At 37.8% G+C, this 25811-nt stretch overlaps 4 protein-coding genes across 4 annotated transcripts; 3 read left to right on the top strand and 1 right to left on the bottom strand.

Annotated features, from left to right (window-relative positions):
• Nucleotides 1-926: 926 nt before the first annotated feature.
• On the top strand, nt 927-7165 carry LOC148937907 (uncharacterized). The gene is made up of 3 exons (XM_089070715.1): nt 927-1092; nt 1220-1303; nt 2676-7165. The coding sequence occupies exons 1-3, from the start codon at nt 1060-1062 to the stop codon at nt 2871-2873; spliced, it is 315 nt and encodes a 104-aa protein (XP_088926841.1). The 5' UTR covers nt 927-1059; the 3' UTR covers nt 2874-7165.
• Nucleotides 7166-9889: 2724 nt separating this feature from the next.
• Nucleotides 9890-17169, top strand: LOC105429764 (uncharacterized). The gene is made up of 4 exons (XM_011642935.3): nt 9890-10746; nt 12925-13182; nt 15118-15463; nt 16219-17169. Exons 2-4 carry the CDS (start codon nt 12949-12951, stop codon nt 16590-16592), a joined length of 954 nt encoding a protein of 317 aa, XP_011641237.2. The 5' UTR covers nt 9890-10746; nt 12925-12948; the 3' UTR covers nt 16593-17169.
• A 171-nt stretch (nt 17170-17340) lies between these two features.
• On the bottom strand, nt 17341-20707 carry LOC105429765 (spliceosome associated factor 3, U4/U6 recycling protein). The gene is made up of 6 exons (XM_011642937.2): nt 20287-20707; nt 19998-20191; nt 19011-19882; nt 18278-18917; nt 17933-18080; nt 17341-17788 (listed from the first exon to the last, which is right to left on the bottom strand). Exons 1-6 carry the CDS (start codon nt 20705-20707, stop codon nt 17352-17354), a joined length of 2712 nt encoding a protein of 903 aa, XP_011641239.2. The 3' UTR covers nt 17341-17351.
• Nucleotides 20708-20975: 268 nt separating this feature from the next.
• LOC105429763 (coiled-coil and C2 domain-containing protein 2A) lies at nt 20976-24751 on the top strand. Its single transcript, XM_011642933.3, has 3 exons — nt 20976-22987; nt 23438-23589; nt 23738-24751. Exons 1-3 carry the CDS (start codon nt 21304-21306, stop codon nt 24275-24277), a joined length of 2376 nt encoding a protein of 791 aa, XP_011641235.2. The 5' UTR covers nt 20976-21303; the 3' UTR covers nt 24278-24751.
• The last annotated feature ends 1060 nt before the right edge of the window (nt 24752-25811 follow it).

Raw genomic sequence — 25811 nt, 5'->3', positions numbered from 1 at the left:
AGTATGAGTGTAGAATATTCGAATAATATCATTTACTATCGAGAGCGAACGTGGCATAGTAAACAACGCACTGGTCTAATTATGCTAGAGCTCCTGGGTTCGATTCCCGGCAGAACCAAGCATGGTTTTTCCTGCGTTCGTGTCTCCTCTTCGGCGGTCTGGCGAACTGCCAAGAAGTATCTTAGGGTAGGGTAAAATTTAACCAATCACAATCGAAATAGAAGAATATAGAAGAATAATTATAGAAGAATAATCGATTATGATTTCGTCAATTCTTTACGGTTAACGGCAATTCCAATTCAATTATTGATTTGGATAATTGTTCATCACAGTTTACCGTTTTATTCGTCTCTGAAAAGTTTATAGGTATATAATTAAAGAGCTTCTTAGGTGTAACGCCTAATAGCTTCTTTTTATACAAATTTGAAATGAATGGAAAATCAATAATTAAGAAAAAAAAAGAGATTATTTTATAGATTAAAGTAAGTTCGAAAAATAAAGCTTAAATATTTTACAATAAAAACTACATTATACATGCTCTTAATATATTGCATTTTAATATATTTTGCAATTATAGTAATAAGCAATTATAATAATTCACATTTATTGCATTATAATCTAAGAATTAGATAAAGATGAAGAGCAAGCTGAGATTAAACTGAGATTAAACTAAATCTATCGTTGATGGAATCGGGCATTAGACGTTGATCGATTTAATCGTTATTGAGATCCGATAATTTCGGATGCTTGCATCTCGCCGACTCGCGTAAAGTCACACGGCAGTGTTCTCGATTGGCTTGACACCCGAGACACTACCGTGTCTCCTGATATATTCGATCTAATAGACGTCGGTAAGACAGTTGTAATAACAATTCCGCTGAACAGTGCTGCGCTTATGCGGCGAAATGCCGAATTATTCCACAGTGGCCGGTGTGCTTTTCAAATGCGAGAAACAGATCGATCCCGGTGCAATAAGATAACGGCTGCCTTCCTCGACGTCTCGAGGGTTATTTTCTCATATTTAAACGACGCTGGCTACGTCGAAGAGAGAAACGTGATATGGAGTCCGCGATCGGGCATCTCGAGGAAAGTGTAAGTATAAACATTCTGGAAGATTCTCCGCGACGACAGAAACGACGAGCGCGATCAGTGTCACCCGTTCGCGAAAGGTCAAACGTTTTTTACGTTGTCGAGTTCACCTCGTCTTCGTGTGCCTCAGGTACAGAAAGCCGACGGGAAGCTGGACATGATTGCGTGGCAAATAGACGCGTTTGAAAAAGCCTTCGAGGATCCGGAAAACGAGGTAAGAGTTCGCCCTTCCGCTTTTGTCAGTAGCGATTACATACAAGTCATGTGTCAAGCCTTGTTCTTTTTAATTGTACTTTATTCAATCTGTTTAGTACGAAATGGATGTGAAAGTTACGCTTGAGAAAAACATAAGCGATAAACAAATTGACCACTCATTGGCTAAGTCTATCGAGAACAAATTCTGCAAAGCATCCACTATAAATTTTATTAGCAAAAGGACTACAAATTTGATATAAAATTGATATATTATTAGTGGAATAATAATTTAATAAGAATAACTTTGGATATAATGAGATAAAGATATCAAGAATGTTGAAAAAAAAATTTTTTTATAGAAAAGGAATACAGAATATCGACAGAAATATAGCAAAAGTTTATTGATATGATGATAGATTGATGGCAAGAATCTCCAAAGACTGGTATATTTGCTCTATACTTTGGTATAAATTGATGCCAGAAATCGAGCAGAGTTTGTTAAACACAGAATGCATAATTTCTTGATAATCTGTTTCCAGACTTTTAACCATTTTTATAGTATAGATTAATTTTAAGCTTGGTTTAATTTGTTCTTTATCTTTTTCTTATTTTTAAACTAAAAATAAAAAATAAGTTAAACTTAAGATTAATTCTATTAAAGATTAAAGATCAAAAATTTCAAATTTGAGTTATTGATCCAAAGCAAGGACGAGTATAAGTAAAATCCAGATGAATTTCTGAAAATTTAAATTAATCTATATTGATAGAAGTAAACATTTGTTAATAAAACGAGCTTAATGCAGACACAATTGCATATCAATTTTCTTGGAATTTCAAATTGAGTTTGCTATCAGTCTGCTGATATATTACCAAGCTTGTTACTGGGCAAGAATCTAAAAATGATAATCTTACGTTTCGTATAATTCTCAATTCAATTGGCTGATTTGCTTACAATTAAATTATTACTGTTTTTCTATGTACGCTAATTTACAAAGCATCATGAGTTCAATCAATCAATCTTAAATCTTATTGATTGAAGGTGGAAATCTTGAAACGATAAAAATAAATCTCAAGCTTATTAAAGAAAAATTAACAATTAATTTGAAAGTCTGTTCACATTTGGTCACATTTGGAAGAAAAAATTATGAGGTACAACTGAAAGGAACAAACATGTGATGTTGTATCTGTACAGTCCCACTGTGACGGTGTATTTACAAACGATGTTATATTACATTCATCGGATAATTCCTGCTTGAAACCAGGGTGATCCGTTTCACTTAGCGTTAAACATGTGCGACGTCACGTTTAAGAATTATTTATTGCACTTTTATTGTCTGCAATGTTTCTTCGGATCAATCATCAAACCGCATTTTATTTTGTGCTTTCAACAGATATCTGTGCTTCGCCTATTACACTCTGTCCATCAGGTTACGAAAGATTATCAAAATCTTCGTCAAGAAATTTTGGAGGTTCAGCAGTTGCAAAAACAGCTTTCTGACTCACTTAGAGCTCAGCTTACGCAGGTGCACGGACACTTTAATGTATTGCGCAATAAGATTGTAGGACACAAATCGCCACAGCTGAAATAAAAGCGCCGTTTATTATCCGTTTCCGATATCGTTTCTCTTTCTCATTTAACGAGTGGGTGCGTGTGATGATTTTTTACGAAATGCGAAACAAAGTTTAAACATTACGTTGAGATTATATCCACTTCCTTTATATTCCGTGATACTTATAATGCAGTAAACCGCAAAAAGTTCATGTCTCAAAGAAACAGGGATATTGCTTGGGAAATATTTTGAATTTCCAAAAACATTTTCCAAGAAACATTTTTCAGAACCTTAATATATTTATTATGTTATTCTCTCGTTCCTAAATACTTAAAACTTAAAGATTAAAAATAGAAATGGAATAAATTGACAGATATTATCGACAAATAACTTATTTGACTTCTGCCTTAAATGTGGCGATGGGGCCAATATATAAATATATATGCTACTACGTTGAGAATAGCGTTGGAACGCTATTAACATCGAAAAATATCCATTCATTAAATTCACGTTGTCACATTACAACCCCTATCGTTTATTCAACGTGTTAACAGATAACGGACAATATGTAACGATACGTTTGATTTTTAAGAGACTATGTAAAATCTCTTGGTAGTGCATTAACTGAATGGCTAAAAAGTGACATTTGTGTATTTTCCATTATCATTAGATTTATCTGTATATATATATATATTTATATATATATATATATATATATTTCTACGCCATTTTGAGGACAATGGTTATGGAAAAATTTGTTTTCCTCGTTTATCAATCAAAGCTTTGTGAACACTGGGATTAGAAGATACAAGCTTAGCATGATATCTTTGTGCGTATTCACATTTAGCTTTAGGCGAGTTAGACATTTACGCTTTCGTAATGTTGATTTCTCAGACAGCAATTTTGGTACTTCGAAAATCTCAAAATCACGCAAATGATCATAGCGTAGCATTTTATTCTCATAATCTGCTATTAACAATATCTGTATATCTATGTAAGCCATTGCGTGGATATTAATAAGTTCACATGTGACATTCACATTGATTGAGGCCCGATAATTCTATTTATACTTGTATATGATTTTATTTGCAAATTATTGCGACGTAAAGTAGGTTTAATCTTTCATTATAAAAGCGATTATATAATTTGTCAGCACGTACTATTTTATAGCATACATAGCTTGGCATATTTATTTTTACTTTATATAATATAGGAGGATATTGGAGTTAGTTAAATGGCAAATATAATATAATATTTATATAATATTACCTTTATAATATTTTCGTATGTTGAATCGGAAATGTTAAGTACGTTCGTATCTCCAGAGAAAATCTGTTTAGAGTCCAGATAAAAATATTGTGAGTAAATATTGCTCGCGAATTTATAGATAGCGATATTTATATGAATATGTTAAACTTGTTATATATTATTTTAATAGAGAGATACGTATGACTAGTTATTTCTCTCTGCACAAAATTAACAATTTTCTGAAAGCAACTTGCAGAATAAGAATATACATATGTATTTGAAAAGAGAGCATCATGGACAACTGTATGACAAAAATACATTGTTTGAAAAATATTCTCACAGATTGTCGAATATACATGAAATATTTTTGAGTTTTCTAGCACTTGTTTTATTGTTTTTTTTCTTGAAATATGCAGAGCACTTTCAATATTTTCTAATTTACAGAAAATAAATGTAATACGAACGGAAATGTCGTACGATGAAATATGATAAATGTGTATTAGCGTTAAAAAAAATCGATGAGAAACACTATTGCCTTAAGACATAGACATGCATTTAATGTTCTGAAATTAAATATATGAATTATACGCAATGCATAAGCTGTGTAACAGCTGCTCGTAACCTAACACACTTTCAAGAAGTCCAATGAATAGAATCCGAAGAAAAATATTTTTCCTTAGGGACTACTTTTGCATTATAAACCGTCTTCTAATCTAACATGAATGTTGTAATATATAGGGTGTCTCATAACTAGAATAATTTTACATAATAAATAAATTGAAAATGTAGAATAACATTTTTTTCGATTTCGTGAGAAACAATTTCGAATACTTGTTTAAGATTTCATTCTACGTTTTCAAATTATCTTCTTCGTATAGAATCATTTCCTCCTCGACTTCACCTCCAATTATGAGATATCCTGTATAACTATTTGTGCTAACAATATTATTGATTGATTTACATAATAATATTATATCATTTTATCGATCGATAAAACGAAGTACTTTAATGTAGTACTAATAATTTAAATTACCAGACGGAGTAACTGAGTTTCATAGTCGTAAATGTATAGCTCGCTAGTTCTATGCACAATTCAGTATTCTGCATTTGAAGAAGAATCGCTGTCAATTTATCGGTTTTCTCACACGCATTTGACCCGTGTCCCGCGGGAAACTCCTCCTAGTCAATACTGTTATATAGACGGAGAGAAAAAAAAAAGAGTATTGTTTGTGATACTCAGTGACTCGCACTATCCGCTAGGATTGACCTTTTCTATTGCGATTAAGCAAGACTGTACCTAGTCAGGTGCATCAAGAATAGGAGAGAAATTGATTTTTGCACTATACTCATTAATTGTAATATAAATTAGTCGTACCATCTCGTAGTTCTCATCTGAAAATATATTAGACACGTATTATTGCAGAATAGAGAAAGAAAGAGGGTAGATATTTTTTATTATTTTCAGATTGGCACGCATTCACTATTTTTTAATACAACAATTTTATTTAACATATTATTATCTCTTCTGTAATATAAATATGACGTAATTTTTAATATAATAGTACATACGCACACTCAATTTTGCCCTTCGATATATGTGATTTCGTTAAAATAGTAGATAGCTTGTTGTTTGTTAATACACGACGTAGACTAGCCTTAAGAGAAAAATGGTCTGGAACACATTGAAACGTGCCAAAATTTCAAGTCAATTAATAATAAATGTTACTGGCTTTGTCAGAAACAGATTGCTACCGATTTGTTTCCTTTCAAGATCTACATATCATGTTTAACAGCGTTTTAAGCATATATATATATATTCCACTTTTTATGAGAACACTCCCGAAATTCGTGGATCTCTTTAATCAAAAATTAAAAAATTAATCTTGTACAAGCGCTATTTTAAAGGACGGCGCGTATTGTATTGCGTGTTCTTTTTTTATAATTTATCTAAATTTGAACAAGCAAGTAATTGATTCCTGTCAAGATTTTAAGTTGTATTTACAGTTCTCGTCGCATTTAGATTTAAATTTATGACATCTCTTCGCTTCAGCAGCTTTCATTTTTCATCAATTTAAATTGATGGATAAACAGAAACATAATCAATACATTGATTTCAACCGAGTACATGTTAACAACAGCATGTAACATAGCCGGGCGAGCAGCGATTTGGCAACCTAGACCCTGCTTGCCCAGAAAAATAATGTTCTTACAGCATAGGAATTTACGGCATATTAATTGAGAAACATATGATGTTCAAATAATTATTATTTCTGTATTATGTTACACGTTCCGTCCTTTGAAATAAAATCTCGTACACACATTTGTTAATAAATAACGCATATCACATTCGCTGCATGTTGCACGCATAGATACACTTGATCAGCACATTATTCAATTTATTTATTCAAGTCGGAACCGTACGTATTCATATAATATGTACATAATTGTACAGTTACACTTCCAGTACAGTTAAAAACATGAAGAATCAAAACGGATTTTATTAATTAATTCATGTAATCCATGATTGAGCTAATTTACCAATTGAAATTTTTTTCTGACTTTGAAATGGGAAGGTATTTCATATAGATTTTTCGATGTAAACGAATTTAATCTTCAAATTTATGTATCATATGTATAACTGTATATAAAAGAGTATTTAGTTCATATTACATGTAAAAAAACATTTTCAGAATAAGCTTTTCCTGTTAATAAAGAGTGAGAGAGAGAGAGAGAGAGAGAGAGAGAGAGAGAGAGAGAGAGAGAGAGAGAGAGCGAGAGAGAGAGAGATTAGCTTTGATACGCTCTGTCGCATTAATTCATTACGTACATATGTATATTTATTTCCAATTATAAACAAAATATATTTATAAATTAATTTTATTTGCTGTAATCATCTGAGACGTATCGTGTACTGGAATAGACTGTACGATTATGACAATAAAAATGCTGGATATTTATCAATTGTTTACCGATGTATCGTGTACAATTGCTCAAAATTTCGATGTATATTAACAATTTGAAAAACTGTATCTTTTTAGATATTTATCACATTATTATGTAATAAATTGTTATCTCTGTAGCAATTTCCTGGAAGTTTTGTTATTTTCTTCTTGTCACGATACCGATATATTATATTAATTAAGTAGCATAAGCGAGTAAATAATTTTACGACGAAACTAGACTATATTTCTTTAGAGGAAAAAAACAGCAAGTTTCTATTTCGCTCGACGAGGAAAGCTGAAATGTCAGGCACGAGGTCAGATGAACCTGAGCAAGAGCCTAATCAATTACTCATTTCTCCATACTAAAACGCCCACGGCGCAAAGGCGCTTCTCAAAGAGCTTGGACTATTTTGATCGTCTCCCTTATTTTCCCTAGGCTGAGAAGGTAGATAAAGATATGTCAAGAGAAAAAAAAAAAAATACGCCAAAAGCCTTTCACTGCAAAAAGCAACGCCGTCATCCCATTTCTTTCGCGTGAAATTCGTCGAATTACATCGAGAGGATATACATTTAAATGTAATGGAGATAGATGCGTACTCTGAGGAACGCTGTATGTACAGGGAGGAGATGTTGCGAGTTGGACTTGACCTCGTAGGTGGACTTGAGAGAGGACCGGTTATTCCGCACGCGGATCAAGGAAAGACCTCTCAAATAGGAGCGAAGGTTGTAGACCTTCGCCTACGGTAGAATCCTCTCCTCCAGTGTTAAAATCGATAGATATGACGCTCGCAATGTACATTCAATACGCATTCGAGGCGTATCTTTCTGCAACATTAACATCGTCGATGAATATTAATGCTTGCGCATCATGAACTTGGCCAAATCTAATCGCTACACAGGAGTATGAGCTTCCTCCGATGAATTGTCATTATAATTAACCAGGATGTGCACTGTACAAAGTCACGGAATTACCGGATGTATTTTTAATTATTAGCCTCCGGCTAATTTAGTCTGCCTTTTCTTGGCGGAAATGTCTCGAAGGAGAGCGTCACTTTGTGTGCCGCTATTTTCTAATTTTTAATATCAATTTATCAATCTAATTAATTTTAATTGCGAGCTTACAGTAAAATCTAAGATGAAAACTTATACGATATTATCTTCAACATTCTTCTTCGTTTTCGAGAAAGGAAGTTGAAATTACAGTTTGCGGGATTATATATCTATCTGTCAAAAGTTGCAGATCAAATGTTGCGTCAAAGAGTTTACAAAGTTTTGACTAGTTCGGAATTAACTGAACGCTGAGGAAGAAAAGTTCATTGACATTGATTTTCGCGTGTTGGATATACATTTCGAAGAGCGTGTCAATTGATAAACCGTGCGGATCTGCTCGTCGATTAGAAACTCGTAGAAATCGCTACAGTGAAGCGGGGCAGTCTCGATGAGACGAGGCCTCCGTCGCGATTCTCTTCCTTTCCAGGATATTTGCACTTTGGCTGGCCGTTACAGCGGGCGGCACTTTCCGCTCAATTTCCACCGGTTTTCGTGGGAAAGTATTCTTGTTCCGGTCGTAATACAGATGTATCCGCGCGGGACGATTTGCGTGTAACGATACGGTATGCGGATTGCAATATTTATCTCGTGCCGCTTGACAGCGTGCTAATCCTACCGATGGTAGAAAAACTTACAATCTTTTGAAAGAAGTATATAAAAAGAGTATATATTAAAAAAAATTTTTTTATAAGCATAAAATTTTTATGTGAACTTTATCCTCAAACAGGAACAGCGATAACTTTTATTTTTAACAAGAAAATTTATAAACAATAAGATAATAGATGACATTGCCCGGCAGAATGAGATCTTATAATTTTTCATTTTTCTTAATTGAATCTTTATATATAAAAAATTGCTTATGTTGCGTACTACAAAGCTGTATTCTTAAATCGATAATCAAATTTGAAAATTTGATTCTCCTTTCTTTCTCCTATATAAAATTCTTATTGCAAAAAATATCATCTCAGAGGCGCAAGAAGAGGCAACAAAAATTTATATTTTACACAACTATATCAATAATTCTGTAAATCGCACGAAATAGTCATTTCGCTCTAGATATCTATAATATAGATTTAGAGTCAATGTTATTTTACACGATATAATCTTCCAAGAGAGATAACTTGAAAATTACATGTCTTTATAATGTATCTTTCAATTTTCAAGAGTGAATTTAGTAACATTGGATGGACCGCCCAAGTAGTGCGACAGTGATAAAATTTCCGAGCGCTACAAAAGCCGGAAGCGGACGTTCGAGGAGCGTATCGAGCGGGTCGTCGTATCCGGAAACGGATAGAGAGAATCCCTGCGGGAAGGAGCGAGAGTGGTCGCGACGCGCCTGGTACCGATTTATATCTTCTCACCCTGACGATCTTGCCGCTTTGCTGACTTCGCCGACTGCACAGGGCAAGCTCCGGAAAACATTATCCGTCCGCGAAAGTGCAACCGTGCTCGAAACACGGGTATATGGGCGCGTATGTGTGCGACGGACGCTTTCGTTACCGCGACGTGACAGGAAGAGAGGTCTCCGTGAAAGGTGCTGGTCTTTCTCATTGGGAAGTGGAAAAAGCCTCTTCTCGTCCATTATTCCTATCCGCCGAAACGACCTACACGCGTGAGATGCGTGTCAACTGGATGCTAATTGTATTCGGTACATGTGCGAAAAATCCAATCTTCTCCTACTGTAACATCCCGGCCAGGAATTGCAATACCAACGAAAGTATCGCATCTCTCGCACTCTCGACAGAGATTCATTCAAAAGCCAATGTTTCAGTAATTCACCAAGAGCAAGATCCTTTTCTCCAAGATATATTTTCTCAGACCTGTTAAAAAGAATATATCATTTTTCAAGTTCTTTTTTTTTTTTTTTTTTTTTTCTAGAAAGAAAAATATACTCTATGCACTGTCTTACAGTTGCGTGTAGTCCCCTCGTGGAGGAAGGAAGCTATCGATCATCGAACCTGATTTTCACTTAAACGTTCTATCGAGCGTGTCGAGACATGCCAGAGGCAGTTTTCCAATCCGCGCGGCTAGCGTGCTCTTAAGAATTCTTAATAATGAAGTTATACGTTGGTTGTTTAAAAGATTTTAAAAGTAGCATTACCAATTTCTTAATTAGTAAGTTGTTGCGATATATAAGAATAAGTTTAGAATGTATAAAAGTTGCGATATTTGATTTCTAAAAAAAAAAAAAAAAAAAAAAAAATAACACATAATGAAAACATGAATGACCGAAGTAGAGCGGAAGAGTGAAAAGTAATGTTAGATATTGGATAAATCAATTTATAATTTTAAAAAGACATGACATAAATGTCTGAAGAGGGACTCGTAATATTTCTAAAATCACGATGCCGAAACGGTGGGTCATGAGTTTCGCGAGTTTCGACTGCGATAAGCCAAGTCTAGGACCGTCCGTATCATCCTCGCCTCGTGTCGGAAACACGACGTGAATGCGGACGGAATGCCTCGTTCTAATAACCTACTCCCACATCGCCGGGATCGGCCGGAGCGCTCGGCTGGCTCGGTCCCTCGGAGTTGAAGCCGAGTTCAGTCGTCTAGCGACCGGTTCCGAGGTCCGGGCCCCGTTCGCCGTCACGGGTCTGACTCACTCGTCGTGGCCGATGCGAGAATAATACCGCGGGAAAGCAGAGCCTTCGCTTCTTTCACACGAAGAGGTAAGCACGAAAATAGTCGAGAACAGTCATCTCTCACTCATTTCCATCAATAAAAAGTAAATTAACTTTAATCTCGGTTTAATTTATTTTTCTTTTTTTTTCTAATTTTTTATTAAAAAAAAAAAAAAAATAAAAATAAAAAATAAATTGAGAGATTACAAGGTGAGTCTACATTGGGAGAAATGGGCATCACGTGGTTTATTGATAAGTTTTGGAAAAGTCGCTGCCGAATTAAAAATCTGAATAACGTTTTTTTGCTCATATCGGATTCTCCGCGGAATAAGCCATTTGCATGTTATTAAATCACGAAATTGAAGCGTGCTTTTTAATATCTCGTTATAACTGTACACTGGTTATCTCATTTCGAGGAGTTTTTTATTTTTGTATATTTTATTATTCGGAGACTTGTAAATTTTGAATCGAGAATGTGAGTGTATTAGTGAAAGCATTAAATTACTAAGGATTAAGATGATATATAATATATATATGGAGCTATAGAATTTTTTCCTGTGAATTTATGTACACATATTATTTTATATACATATTATTTTATACTTTCATTATTCCACAATGCTGAATTGTTTACACGCGATGATGTCTAGTATTCTTATATGAGGACAAGGAAAGCAATTTCATGATTGCGTGTGACTAGTTTCCAGTTTTGCAGACACGTTTAAAACGTTTAAGTGAAGTGAAGTTTGATGCCGCTTACCTTCGTAACTAGGTAAATGAATATTACAGCCGGAATTAAAAGTGGCTTCGTTATTTAGAATTTGGACTAAAAATATCTCGCGTCGACGAGAGACCGCCCACCCCGCGGTTTATCGCACAACTTTCTTAATATTCAACATTTCTCAAGTGTACACTTACGTTCCTGCCTTGGAGTATACTCTCGAGTATTTTCGTAATGGACGAAGTCGACATATGAATCATTAAAACCGGAATTAAGACCCAAGACGAGAATTCTCACGCGTGTATATCGCGTGTCATCGCGAGGGATCATAATTTATCTTTCTTCTTAAATTTCACGTATTTGCGTCGTCTTTTACACTTTGATCAAATATATATTTGTATATTTCGAGATTTCTTACCTTGACGAAGGCAATATTTATTCCGCGGTATCTGGGATACTATACGCGTGGAGTGTCGGTGTAATAACCGGTTCAGTGGCTCCTTCGTCATTGTGTCTCTCTCTCTCTCTCTCTCTCTCTCTCTCTCTCTCTCTCTCTCTCTCTCTCTCTCTCTCTCTCTTTCGCGCAGCTTTCGAATGCGGCATTTAAACGCAGACTTTATGCGCCTTCGTGACTCCTTGGTCGCGTTGAGACCGCGATATCGATTAAGTACCGGGAGTTCACGCTTACGTCCAGCATGCGATATGTACCACATCGTGTATATTCCGAATGAACGTGGAAACTCCATTTGACCTTGATTGACGATCGTTCTTGCGATTTCCAACGTACGTCGCGTCGGCTTTCGCATTGCTAATCATTGTCGCTGTAATTCCCTCGCGTGTCCGTTACTTTTCGAGCGAAACACTTTTTGGCGGTGCCATGCGGCGGAGAGGTCATCAAACCTCCGCTCGGTCATCTCCATATTTACTCATCCGAATACGTTGTTGTAATCGTCACTCTTTTGCTCTCGTAACAATGCTGGAAACGGTAAACAGTAAATCAACTTTGCCTCGCTTGTAACAGTGCTTGAAACGGTAACAGTAAATTAATTTTGTTTTGTTCGAAACGATAACAGTAGACTAATTTGATCGACTGTGCGTATGTCGGAACGCGATGTAATGTAAAGACAAAAGAAAATATATATATATATATATATATATATATATATAAAACAATGGAAAAAAATCCTATTATAACAATTGTCAAATGTTATAAATTTAAAACATATTGATGTATACGGTATAAGGTAAATCATCGAGGGAAACTACATTCTCTTGGAGGCATTCTCTTTCCTTCGGCCGAAACAATTAGCAATTGGCTTCGAACGGCGTTAACGTAGCGTGAATCATTAATAATGGATTAGCGATCTACAGCGCGACGGAAGAAAAACTTGGAATTCAAATGCGCGTCCAAGTGCACATTCAAATCAACAATTGCATCGCATCATTACGGCATCATTGAAAGAACGGCGACCGTTCTCACTTTGACGATTCGCAATCTTTTACAGAGGCCGGCTCGTTTCGCGACCGACATGCGTTTCCTCGTGCTTAGTCTGACATTAATCACAAGTCTGCTAGTCATCCGAAAAGTTTCTGCTCACGGAAGACTGATAGAGCCACCTTCGAGGGCCTCCATGTGGAGGTACGGCTTCGACACACCTCACGATTACAATGACCACGAGTGCTATTGCGGCGGGTTCACCAGACAGTGGCAACGGAACAAAGGGAAATGCGGCATCTGCGGCGATCCCTGGGATTCTCCAACGGTGAGTCTACTTAAGAAACAGAATGCTGTATATCGAAGAATCTTGAAATAGAACATAAAAAAAAAAATAGGACAATAGAATTCTTTCGCATCGCTCGATAGACAGGATCGATAGATGTCTAATAAATATCTTTCATAACTTACCAATCCTTTTTAGAGAAGCGAAATTTAAATTTGAAGACGAAATCTTAAAAATCCCACGTGAGTTTCAGAATTCCACGAGATTCTCTGATTTCCGGAGATAAAAAAGAATTCCCAAAAAATCCCAGATGTTCCATGTTCTTCCTGGATTTTTTTTAGGGAGACACCTTGAACATTAATTGAATGTGAATTTTAATCTGATACGAGAGTGTATAGTATTCCAAGTTAAGCTAATCATTGCCATTGTTTGAAGATATGAGCTGTTTGTCGTATACAATACAGGTCTACGGTCTCGGTCTCGTCGAATCGAACATGAATCTGAGAGATTTGATTGAGATCGACGAGTGACAATGGAAAGTCCGCGAAGACAGATCCTTCGCGAGTTGAAGATGGTAATCCAGCTACGCCACGCGTACAATTAGCTTCTCGACATCCCTCTTGCAACACTGACCACACGCCATTAAGCGCGATTCTTCGCTCCGTTGACCGTGGAATACCTCACAACCACCATTGTAATGTCGACACGTTTCCGAAAATTATGCAGTACGAATGTGGAAGATCCGCTTGCCGACCGACTCTCCTATCTTCGATCTTAATGCTGTTGAATAAAGTCAGTCCAAAATTCTCTACTACGTGGTAAAAGGAATCTTTTTTTTTCTTTTTTTTTTTTTTTTTTGCGAGAAAACAACTCGTCTCAAGCTCGAAAATGAATGGTGAAATCGATGGAACAAATAGCATGATTAAATGCGAAATAATTATTCGGTCGACTCGACGATTGTTAAGTGTCTAATTGTCGCGATTCTCAACTGGGAAAAGTTTCTTTCATCGGACGTTTGGAAGAAAGTGCTACCGGTGTCCACGCTAATAACGTTTTCGACGCTACTGTTCGTTTGTTCGTTTCTCCCTTTCTATCCCTAATGAAAGTGAGTGAAATGCACTTAGCCGCGAAGCGCGATTTATTATTCTGTATTAAGCGAGGTGCAATGACTCGTGACACGAGAGAAAGATGTAATTACTCTCTTCGTTGTCTAATAAATAATAGAGCGGCTTCATAATAACCGTGAACCAATTATCGATACGTTGTTTGCCTTAATGAATCACGCGATCGTGCACGCCACGAAATCATCAGCATTTAAAAAAGGAAAAGGATTTCAATTGTAATACCGATACCCTTGTTAATGTACTTCGTATCACGCGATATTAAAATGTAGAATTTTGCCTCGAATTTGATTACATAAAGTGAGCTTTATTAGAATGACAGAACTCTGTTCCGGACTTTGTGAATTAAATAATCAACACGTTACAACACACATGATTATATATATAGAATTTTGCTTTCACCTCGATTACCGATTATACCGTGGACTGCAGAACTCTTGTTAAGATTAAAAAAAAAAAAAAAAAAAAATCTAATCGCGCCTCTCATAACTTACGTGATCCGGTCTCACGTTTTGATAATCGACCGATCGCGTTCTCGTTATGGGATTTTTTTATGCGGGACGCTTGGCCTTGATACGTAAATTTGCTATCGCGAAAGACGAAAGTAGTCCGAAACAGAAGTGAAATCCGTTTTCCTCTTTCTCTCGTTTATCAACACCCGCGTCCATTTATTCCCTTTCTCGTCACACAAACATATCTCGTATGCAAATATATGCACACGCGAACGGTGCTCGGAAAGAGAAATATTTTTTTAATATTAGTAAGAAAGGAAAATGAATGTAAAAAGGGAATAATATAAAAAAAGAGGAACGAGAGGCAATATAAATATTCTAGTTCGCCCTACTCTCTTTTTCAGCCACGCGTTCACGAGACAGGTGGCAAGTATGGAAACGGCGTGATCGTTCGACGTTACCGGACCGGATCCGTCATACCGGTCCGCGTGGAGTTGACGGCGAACCATCACGGCTACTTCGAGTTCCGCACCTGCGCCATGACCTACCGTGACCGGGAGGTCACCCAAGAGTGCCTGGACCAGCACCTGCTGCGCGCCGAGAACGGATCCAGCCGTTATTACCCTGGGCCTGGCAATCGGGTCTTCGAGGGCCATTACAAATTACCGGAAAGCTTGACCTGCGCCCAATGTGTTTTCCAATGGCGATACGTCGCCGGGAATAATTGGGGCGATTGTGGCAATGGCACAGGTATGACCCATTCTCCGATATTTCGATCGTGGAAATATGCGGTGAGATATAGTCAGTGGATATCGAATCACGAATTACTGCAGCCTCGAATATCGTATTGGCTTTGTTATTAAACTCTGGAAAAAAAAAAAAAAACAAAAGTAGATCGTCTGTTAGATTTATAATCGGAGAATCTCCGTTTAAAGTTGGGTTGGAAAAAATTCGCGTATGAAAGCGACCAGATTTGGGATATTTTGCGGAACACCGATGTGACAGAATAAATCTTTCGCGCGAGATGTAAGAAAATGATAGGATTATTTATTTTGCCACAGATTCGTGAATAATTGAAAAAGATAACGCTTCCGAGACTTTTATTTGTGAGAAACTTATCTTCTGACTCGTATGTTTTATTTACACCCTATATATACGTGTGCATGCAACAGTCAGCAATCCGTCATTTAAGATTCTATCGGAGCGATAGAAAGTGCTATTTACTTTGGCCTACATAATAAGAATGACTCAAGAATTGCAGCCTCTCTTGCATAACGACACCATTCGATGACTTTGTTTAATAAAGCAAAACGCGTGTCTAGTTCGCTCCCGCGAATAATCGGTACGTAATACACGATTATAAAAAGCCCAACTGATTATATTCGAAAATAACGTAGAGAGAGTTGTTGTTTATAATATACCTGCATAAATAAAAGAGAATACCAGGCAGAATTCCTTCGAACGTTAAATAAATATTCATTGAGATGATATACATGGATGTTTAGGAGCGGTAGGATGCGGGCCTCAAGAAGAGTTTCGTGCCTGCGCCGATATCGTTATCGGCGACAATGAGGCGACGCTACCACCGAGACTACCGAAACAGCCAACCACCAGCCCTGCGTCCACGGACAGTTTGCCGACGGAAAGCCCATTGCCGAAATCCACCGGGCCATATTGGCTATTCAGCGTTGTCATCGCTGGTACGTGCCTGTTGGTGGTGCTGGCCGTTATGGCGTTGCTTTACACGTACTACTATCACGCCGGCAGAGCCAAAAAGTGGCTGATGGCGAGAAGACTCCTGATGCAGGAGAGTCCGCCAGTTGCTCCGCCAAGGCATAAAAGACATCATCACCTATCGGACACACAGCTTCAGCTGTAGAAGTCTGTACTTAATTGTCATGTCGCACTTTGGAGAAAAGATAGCTCGAAAGAATTTTTCTAATTTGAATCGATACGCAATATGAGTTGTGAAGTACAGCTCTAGAGTCTTATGTTCAGACATGACTGACCGCGTAAATAGCGTTCAGTTGTGAATAGACTGCATCTCAAGACGATATCTCTTCGTACTCGGCACATATATACACAAACACATTCGTATTCACATTCTCTCTTGTATATATATATATATATATCTTAATTTTATATATATATATATATATATATATATATATATATATAAATAAATATTAAAAATATTTATTTTATATAATCGTTTATCTTGTGATATATTTTTTTCCTTCGTATATGAATTTGTACTGAGTAGTTTAGACTGACCAATACTATATTAGTAATCATACATTTCTTTATGAATTGTGGCATTCTTTAAAAAACTTCTTTTAAAAAAATGTATATTACTTTATATTTGTATTAAAAAAAAATGAAAAATAGAGCACTATAATATATGCGCATACGTAACAATTTATATGAATTTTTAATAAAATTTTATAGTAGCTGCACGATTTGATTTTTTGACAGCACATTATATGTATATTATAATATATAATGCACTTGCCAAATCAATCTTTAAGTTCACTGTAATGAAATTACTAACATATAAGTTTTAATACTAATGCACAGTCAGCATAAGTTTGAAAATTATTGCGATAGATCGAGAAAAAACATAATCGTATAATACAAGTTACTTTTTATTGAGAAACATATTTCTAAAATCCTGATTACTCATCGACTGCGCGTTGCTATCCGGAGTTACATTACCATTACTGTTTATTTTTTTAACGTTACGGGGAACCATAGACAGTAAAGTCTTGGGTACGCCGAATGCTGTACGGCTTGTTGATGTTCCGCCGAGTGATTTTATTTGTCCCGCGTTTTCTTCTGTTTGAATTGTTTTACGATCGGGTGGTTGACTTATCGCAACGCTGATCACTTTGTCCTGAATCTTCAGACCGTCTGTACTCAAAAGGGCTTTTGTAGCGGTTGCTTCGTCATGATATTCAACATAAGCTAAGCCTTTTGAGTGCCCATTACGGTAAGTAACTAGGCGAACTTCCTTCAGATCTCCGTGAACTTTAAATATCTCCTCCAATTCCTCTTTTGTCGTTGTAAGCGGAAGTCCTTAAACACAATAAACAATATTGAATTTATAGTGATATTAAATTGGAAAATATTCGAGTGAAGAACATACTTAATTAAACGATAACTGGTAGAGAAAATAGTTTTTCCAAATTATTGCATTTAATTTTCATAAACATGTTATACCTTTAACAAAAAGTTTGTTCTTTTCAAGTGTACAGCTGTATTTGAATGCAGAATCTCTAGTACTCTTGTTGGGATCACATCTTGAAATGAACATAGGACGTCCTTTTATAGGCGTCCTATCTAATTTCAATGCTTCTTCCACGGCTTCCTATAAAATAGTGAGTATATCATATTTTGACTTAAACATTTGAAATTTTTTTAAAACGCAACACGAAATTAAAGGCTGTAGTGACAATATAAATTTTTCAAACAATTATTACTTTTCAAAGTAATAATGCTTGCATTTCGATGTATTTTTCTTTTGTTTATATTTTCTTATTTTTTAACAATAAGATATGTACATACCACATTGCTTAATTGTACATAACAGTAGCCTTTACTACGTCCTTTGTAATCTTTGATCATTTTGAATAATGTTATCGGTCCAACGGGTTTTAGAACATCTCTTACTTCATCTTCGGTAGCTGTATAATCTAAATTACTGACAAAAATTGTGATATTATCATCTATTTCGTGTTGACTATCTTTATCATCTGTGGCTTTATCTTCGGTCGTTTTATAACCAGGCGGTGGTACGATTTTTGGTTTCGAGCTTTCTTGACTACTTATTGTTTTATCGTCAATATTCAAGATATTTTTTCGTAATATCGATTCATTTTTTACATTAGTTTTCATGATTTTTGACGGGGAATTTCCTAAATTTTTCCACTTGCCATCATCTATTTTTCTTTTATTCGTTTTCTTATTTTGTGTAGATAATTCACTCTGAGAAGGACCTTGTTCCGCTTGTTGTGCTTTTTGCCTTTCCTCCATAACTTTATCAAGTTTCTCTTTTGTTTTCGTTTCACAAAACTCCATTTGCTCTAAAGTTCCTTTATCACGCTCAAAATCTATCCATGAATTCGCTATACTTTCTGGCCAATCTTGTGTGGAATTCAAAGCTTTTTGATATAGTTTCCTTAGATGCTTCGTATCTCCGTAACATCTATAATTAGAAAATTACTTTGAATAGAACAAAGTTACAGAATACCTGATTAATGAATAGAAAACGCATCATTATTTAAATACACATAATTACTTTTCTAGAACTATATATTCCAACCAATAAGAAGCTGTCACGGAATGCCCCTGCGAAAGAATATCATTCCACAAGTTTCTCGTCTCTTCCATGTTATCTGCATGTATCGCTTCAAATCTTGCCCAATATTGCAGGATAACACAATTGGGATCGCCATCCAGGCCAAAATATTTTGCCAGTTGTTCGCATGCTTTGTTGAAAGTTTTACGAATAACATCTATATGTTTCTCCCTCTCTTCGTCAGAATGCTGCTCAAGTCTACGTCGCAGGCATTCGAGATACGTAAGCCATAAGTTTCGATAATCTTCCGCCGTTGAAAAACCGGCGGATAAGGCATTTTCTAATAACGTTTGTATTTCCGAAATATGTTTTTTCCATTCCTCGTACGATCTCATCCATTTCTGCCAAATCGTTGAGCACCATGGAATATTCCTCGTCGCTCTTTGATAAATTGGATCCAATATACACTCAATCCTTGATTTATTTTCTAAATAAGTGATATAATCTAACCAAATTGAGGTCTCCAAACTTAAATCGGTTATTGCTCTTTCATATAAAACTGTAACAATATCTGGGTTCTCATGTTTCATGTATAATATATATTTTTTATAAGCATCAAGCAATTCATCTGGTCCTTGTGCAGAAACAAGCTTTTCTTCATAAGAAAGATATATCTTCATTTTTTCCAAATTACGTTTATAAGATTCTGAGATGAGCTTATCGTCGATTTCTACTTCTGTGCCATATTTTTCGCGCCACGAACAATAGTTTTCATATATATTTGTTATGTCAAAAAGAGGAATATTTAATTCACGTTTGTATAAATTACCAATACGTTCCAATTGAGCTTTCTTTTTATTGTTACTATCAACCTAAGTACATAAATATATAAATTAAAGAATAATTATTGAAGGAAAAAAGATAAGATGCAATACCTGATAAAAAAACTTGTTTCTATGTACATCTATTCTTACATATACCTCTTACCAATGGCATCAAGGAAGCAAGTAACATAGTCTCATATTCCTGATATGCCTCCCATATTATTGCTCCCTTTGTAATATGCAATCCAACAGCATCCAATGCACGTTCAAAGAGTCGACGAACATTCTCGATCCCCTTCTCATCTGTGTCCATACACTCAATGTTGAAACGCAGGTACAGTATCCACACCTCCACAGCTAAAAGTATATACCACATATGATTTTCTAAGACTATACAAATAACGAGGCAATAATCCAATCTTCTTGAACGTACAACACGAAGAGAGACTTACACATGTAATCTTTGATGGCTCGTTCGCACAGTTTGACTACATCGGCCTTCTGCTCCTCGGTGGTCGCCAATTTGATCTCCTCGGATATCCATCCGTACCAGAGCTCAGGGCTCAGCGGATATATCTTACTCATATTGTTCTGGGCGGTTCGCAGGCGGTCCAGCTCGCCCAACGCGCGTAGTTTCTTGATCAAAGCCACATGGTTGGAATACTCATACGGATTCGTTGACAAGGATGCTTCCAGAGACTTTACTTCCGCCTCGGCGTTCTCGTCGTCGTCATCATCGTCGCTCTCGGATTCATCTTTTGCCGCTTCCTCAACGGCATTTCCATCCGTGTCGCTTGTCACCATTTCTTCTTCATTTGATGGTCCTCCTACCGGAGGAACTTCTTCATTCTTAAAATCCATCTCCTCGTCCATTCTCCTTACGATTCTAGCACACCGACGCTTTTGCGACAAATCGTTCCGATTTAAATCTCACCGATTCGCGGCCACAAATCCAAACGCAACGTAAAGGTTATATTTTCATGTCCGTTTCTCTCTCTCTCTCTCTCTCTCTCTCTCTTTCTCTCTCTCTTTATGCGTCTCTCCTTGATCGCTGTTACCGTCAAAATGCGCGCTGCGCATTTATCAATTGCGCAGTAACAGTCGATAATGTTTATCGACTTTTCCAAATATCCCCGGGTCCATCATCGGATGCAAGAGATGTCGCTGTTTGTCTTTTAGCTTGTCATTACAAAGCTGTTGCCATGGAAACTAAGGACGCCAAAACACAAATGTCAACGAGACGGCCGCGTGAAACGCGAGTTATGCTAGTCATAGTTTCAAGATCGCGGCGAGAAAAGCAAACGCAATTTGGAAACAATTTGAGAAATATAGTTTAGAAATCTTTTGCATTGCTCATTAACAAATTAAATAATAAATAATAACCGTACGCCGTGTGATAAATTACGCGGGAAGACGCGTTTTGGAGTATTTTACTCCAACCTCTCTTTCCTTTTTATAATCGCGAAATAATGTCGTCTTCCTCGCACATCGATTTCGTAACCGGATTCGCGCAATGCTCGCAAGACAAAACTGAGCAAGATCTTAGCCTTTGTTACGCGTATCCGGTAATCGATGACGATCGGGACACGAGCGGCGTGCTTACGAGGAGCAAGAGAACCTCGCGAGTGTCGCAGACAGGCAGAAACTCGTCGGTCGAGGACGGGCTGTACGTTTCCGAGAACCCGTTCACCAACAAATTAGTCAGGCCCTATAAATTCGACGATGTCAAGCCGCTATATTACGAGCCACGATCCCGACAACAATCTCACGGGAAACTCGTCGAGATCGCGGTGCGTGACGCGCGCGTCCACGCGCCACTTCGTGAAAATCCGTCCGGGTCGGCCGGACCCGAGATCGTCTCGGTCTCCGTGCTGTTTAAAGGGAAACCGGTATGCAGGGCGAACAGTCCGTTTAACAGGAAACTGTACAAGTTGTTTCTGAGAAATTCGGAGTATCACAATCTCGCGATACGGGTGCACGCGCGACACGGGGAGTCCAGCGTGCTCCCGTTGCCGTTGCCCCAACGTAGCGTTCGGGACCACAAGATGGACGTGGATTTCGCGATCGGCGACGGCTCGGGTAGGATGCATCCCGGGACGGTTGTCTGCACCGTCTCCTTGTCCACGTACGGCGACGACCTGCCGGACGACGAAAGCGGCGCGTGCCTTTACAGGCCGAGCAACGATCCGAACGATCCGCAGAACAGCCTCTTCCTATCGCGACCCCGTAGACGTGCCACCGGCAAGAGAGACGTGAAATATTTTCTACTGACCGATCCCGCTCTGGTCCTCGATCACGCGGATCAGATCGGCGTCGCGATTCGCCGCGGAACGTCGCCGCGCGAATCGAAACCGCCGGACATCGTTGTGACCGAGCAGCCCGCGTTCTCCCTGCTGGACGTGTCGATCAAGAATCTGTTCCAAGCGAGTCGCCCGCTCAGACCGTCGTCCAGCACTCGTAGGCACCACACCATAGGGAAAACGATCCTCGCCATCACCGTGCTGAGAGGGGTGGAGGTGCCGGTGAGGGAGGAATCGGCGCTGGTGTCCCCTCTGCTGGAGGTGGAATGGGGTAACGTCGTTCACGCGACCGCGACCGCGGAGGGACCCGCGCCGGTCTGGCAGCAGACCATGCACTTCGAATTGCCCAGGCAGAACGGCGGGCACCGCGTTAAATTTCGCCTGTACGATCAGCACCCGGTCTGGGGCCAGCAGTGGCTCGGCGAGGCGACGGTGCCCCTGGAGGGCCACAGGAATTATCAGGAACTCGAGCGATGGATCGCCCTCTCCCCCTTGTTCACTCCCGTGTTGTCGTTCGGCTACGTGCAGTCCAGTCCGGGACGCTCGCACACTCGGATTTACGTGCTGATGAAGATGGAACAGCCCGGCAACGCCAAGTCCCCGGAAGCTAACGCCATCGATACTTTGTTAAAGGAAATCCAACGCTGTCTGGCGACGCCTTACAAGGTGCCCGGTGTGGAAACTCCCGAGGACGCTGCCCGGCTCGCCATGCTTCTGCCATCCTTGCCGATGCATTACGGCCCGGTCACGCCGCGCCAGGCCCTAAACGTGAACAAGGTGGACCACTACGGCAGGGCGGCCTTGCTGGCGACGCTGCTGCAGGGCCTCGGTTTGCAGCCGTATGTATTGTTAGGTATGTGAAACATGCTGCAAATGATTAAAACCAGCCCCTTTAAACCTACGAACCTACGAACTGTCAGGAACGAGAAAAAATTTTTTTTAAAGAGATAAAGGCTTCGTTCTTATATTTAAGATTGTCTTGAGAAAGCTTGTATGGGCATCCTAATAATTGGAACGCAATCTTAAATTTATTTGAACACTGATTGATAAATACCGAGCAACATCTTTTCGTTTTTTATTAAGAATCTTTAATATTTTATATTAAATCTCGTTTACCTTGCATATTTAAATGTTATTGATATCAATGTTTCTCAAATAATGTTATTCTACTTACGCGTTTCGCATATAATTAATGCAGCAAACTAATGGGCATAAAAAAACCTGCAGAATAAGTGACATTATTTCTATCTTATCGCTATGCGGGGTTGGGATACGATGTCTTATCAGAAAATGCACATCGCAGGTTCCTCGCAGATAAGTCGCTGGACCGCGTATGTTTTGAGCATCGAGGAAAACGACGTCGTCCTATGGGATCCCGAGATCGGGGATCATTATCAATTAAGCGACAGCCGCTGTTCGTTAATGAAGGTGTCTCGTTTGGTCAACCAATCTGGTGTTAGTATATAAAATGATTAATCAGTTTTCCCAAAAACTGATACGCGGTTTTTACATCCGTTCAAAATCTGTCTCTGCAGGCTTGGGGGAGGGGGGGGGGGGTCTATCGGGATTTCTTTCTTACCTAGTGATACCTTCTCTGTTGTAGATATGGGAAAATCTGCAGAAATCCACTCTGCCTCACAATCTGAGATACAACGTGGCGATTAGCAAAGACTGGCGGCCACTCGCGCCTGTCGCCACATCGGTCGCCAGCAATCGATCCGTTCAAACGTTGGAGCTGACAGTGACGACCGAGGAAGACGGGCGGGAAAAGGAAGGCGCGTCGGAAGTGGAGCAACATCTGCGAGACAGGCTGTCTAGTTGGCGCAGCGCTCTTGGCTTGACAACGATATTCAATCGTCACGCGGTCAGCGTTCTGCGAAGCTTCGTCTCCGAGATCCCGCGCGACATGACACGCCAGATAGACAAGAGAGACCTGAAGCAATTGTACAGAGCTTACCACACGCACGGTTTCCTCTTGAATCTACGTCAGACCGCTCTTGACGAACTGGCGAAGCAAATAGCTGCGACGAAAATTCACAATATCACAGGCCCCGTAGAATTCGCCCTCGTTTGCCACGTACAACGGTACATTGGTAAGACATGCTCGGTGTGGCTGGCCTTAGCGATTTTACGAAGCCGTTAAGCCGTCGCAATAATTTTGTTTCTTTCGTTTTCTTGCGCCGTCGATGTACATTTCTCTGTATGAAAATACTTGGAGTCTTCAAATCGATATATCTGAAGAATTGTACAAAGGTTTGTAAATATTATTTTGCCGCAACTTTTGGGAAGAGAATTGTTTGTTTTTTAAAGAGTGAATGCTAAAATGAATGATAAATGAATACTGGATTGATAAATAAGAGACGAAAGAAATAGATGGAATCAAACATATATTTCAGTCGCTCGAAAGTTATCTAATAGTTTCTCGATATTTCATTTTTCCCTATAATTGCATATTCTGAAAGATTACGATGTCCATTCGCATCTATCGTGCAGCATTTGCCATTCATGTCTCTGATTAATTTCATTAATCTGTGTACAATACTGATCGCTTTAAATTAACGATAATTTCATTATTTTTTAAATTTTACATATATATATATATATATATATATATATATATATATATAATAAAAAAAACATAGAAAGAGGATTATTTTATATGTAACTCTTAAAAAGGCAAAATGAAAAATTAAGCAATAAAATAAATTTATGAAAGATCCTACTGAAAGGACAAATAAACATAAACCATGAAGAATTAACATAATGCATTTCTTTGTTTTGAGCATTTCGCAGCAATGCCATTTTTATAACAATAACTGCATTCTCCGTTACATTATAATAATGATATATGTATTATATTATATATAAACACATTAACAATATAATATAATTACCTAAGAAAAATGTGTTAGGAGGAAATATACGATTCCCGCGCAAATAATCATGATCCATCGTCGTAAATAATAAAATTTATTTATTCAAGTCGTAAATTTTATTCATAAATTTTGATAAATTTTGATAAAAATAGAAATCGTGCAGCATGAATGAAAAGCAGATTCATGTGATTCATGTGATTTGTAATGTAGAACAGAATAATCGAGATGGATGTTTTCTGTTGCGTTTTACTGTTTCTTCTCATTGCTACGAATTTTTTTTATATTTTTGGTATATATAATTAATATACCCATAATTCTTTATTACGACGAAAACGCGTCATTTTTTATATGTACACGTCTGAATTATTCGTTGTAGAAAAGTGTCGGTATAAAAACCTAACGGATACACTTTAAGTTAAAACTTATTACGCTTGGAAACAAATAGAAATCTGTCGAGAGCATTATATTTAATCGCGTGTATTTTTGATAAGGGAGGAAAATCTCTGTGTCGCAAATCTCTCCGTTGTGTGCAGAAATGTATAAACTGCGTGATAGATTTCCCTCTATTGCATCCTCTAAATTGAGTCATTATGAATTACCGTTGCTCTTTGCGCAAGTGTTAGCGAAACAACACTTGTGAGATTTAATCAAATCAATTTTCTCAGAATTATACGACACTCGCGTAATATTTCGTTATAAAATTTTCACAAACTACGCGTTGAATTTCGAGCGTTTCTTGTCTTCTTGAAGATACGATAAACGCAGGAAGGAAAAGGGTGACAACCTTCAGTTAAAAATTGC

Source organism: Pogonomyrmex barbatus, unplaced genomic scaffold (genome assembly GCF_055798465.1).
Source record: "Pogonomyrmex barbatus isolate J1 unplaced genomic scaffold, ASM5579846v1 scaffold10, whole genome shotgun sequence".
Classification (NCBI taxonomy): domain Eukaryota; kingdom Metazoa; phylum Arthropoda; class Insecta; order Hymenoptera; family Formicidae; genus Pogonomyrmex; species Pogonomyrmex barbatus.
The sequence above is the reverse complement of the archived record's forward strand: the minus strand, read 5'-3'. Positions and strand labels throughout refer to the sequence as shown.

What these genes read in the sequence shown, in the direction of transcription:
- LOC148937907 (XM_089070715.1), top strand. Translation starts at nt 1,060, where the DNA reads ATGGAGTCCGCGATCGGGCATCTCGAGGAAAGT. An exon ending in TCGGGCATCTCGAGGAAAGT is followed by an intron (nt 1,093 to 1,219) that starts GTAAGTATAAAC and finishes CGTGTGCCTCAG; the next exon opens with GTACAGAAAGCCGACGGGAA. An exon ending in TCGAGGATCCGGAAAACGAG is followed by an intron (nt 1,304 to 2,675) that starts GTAAGAGTTCGC and finishes TGCTTTCAACAG; the next exon opens with ATATCTGTGCTTCGCCTATT.
- LOC105429765 (XM_011642937.2), bottom strand. Translation starts at nt 20,707, where the DNA reads ATGGACGAGGAGATGGATTTTAAGAATGAAGAAGTTCCTCCGGTAGGA. An exon ending in ATGTACAATTAAGCAATGTG is followed by an intron (nt 18,081 to 18,277) that starts GTATGTACATAT and finishes ACTATTTTATAG; the next exon opens with GAAGCCGTGGAAGAAGCATT. An exon ending in GAACAAACTTTTTGTTAAAG is followed by an intron (nt 17,789 to 17,932) that starts GTATAACATGTT and finishes ATTGTGTTTAAG; the next exon opens with GACTTCCGCTTACAACGACA.
- LOC105429763 (XM_011642933.3), top strand. Translation starts at nt 21,304, where the DNA reads ATGTCGTCTTCCTCGCACATCGATTTCGTAACCGGATTCGCGCAATGC. An exon ending in GCAGCCGTATGTATTGTTAG is followed by an intron (nt 22,988 to 23,437) that starts GTATGTGAAACA and finishes TGCACATCGCAG; the next exon opens with GTTCCTCGCAGATAAGTCGC. An exon ending in GTTTGGTCAACCAATCTGGT is followed by an intron (nt 23,590 to 23,737) that starts GTTAGTATATAA and finishes TCTCTGTTGTAG; the next exon opens with ATATGGGAAAATCTGCAGAA.
- LOC105429764 (XM_011642935.3), top strand. Translation starts at nt 12,949, where the DNA reads ATGCGTTTCCTCGTGCTTAGTCTGACATTAATCACAAGTCTGCTAGTC. An exon ending in ATCCCTGGGATTCTCCAACG is followed by an intron (nt 13,183 to 15,117) that starts GTGAGTCTACTT and finishes TCTCTTTTTCAG; the next exon opens with CCACGCGTTCACGAGACAGG. An exon ending in CGATTGTGGCAATGGCACAG is followed by an intron (nt 15,464 to 16,218) that starts GTATGACCCATT and finishes ATGGATGTTTAG; the next exon opens with GAGCGGTAGGATGCGGGCCT.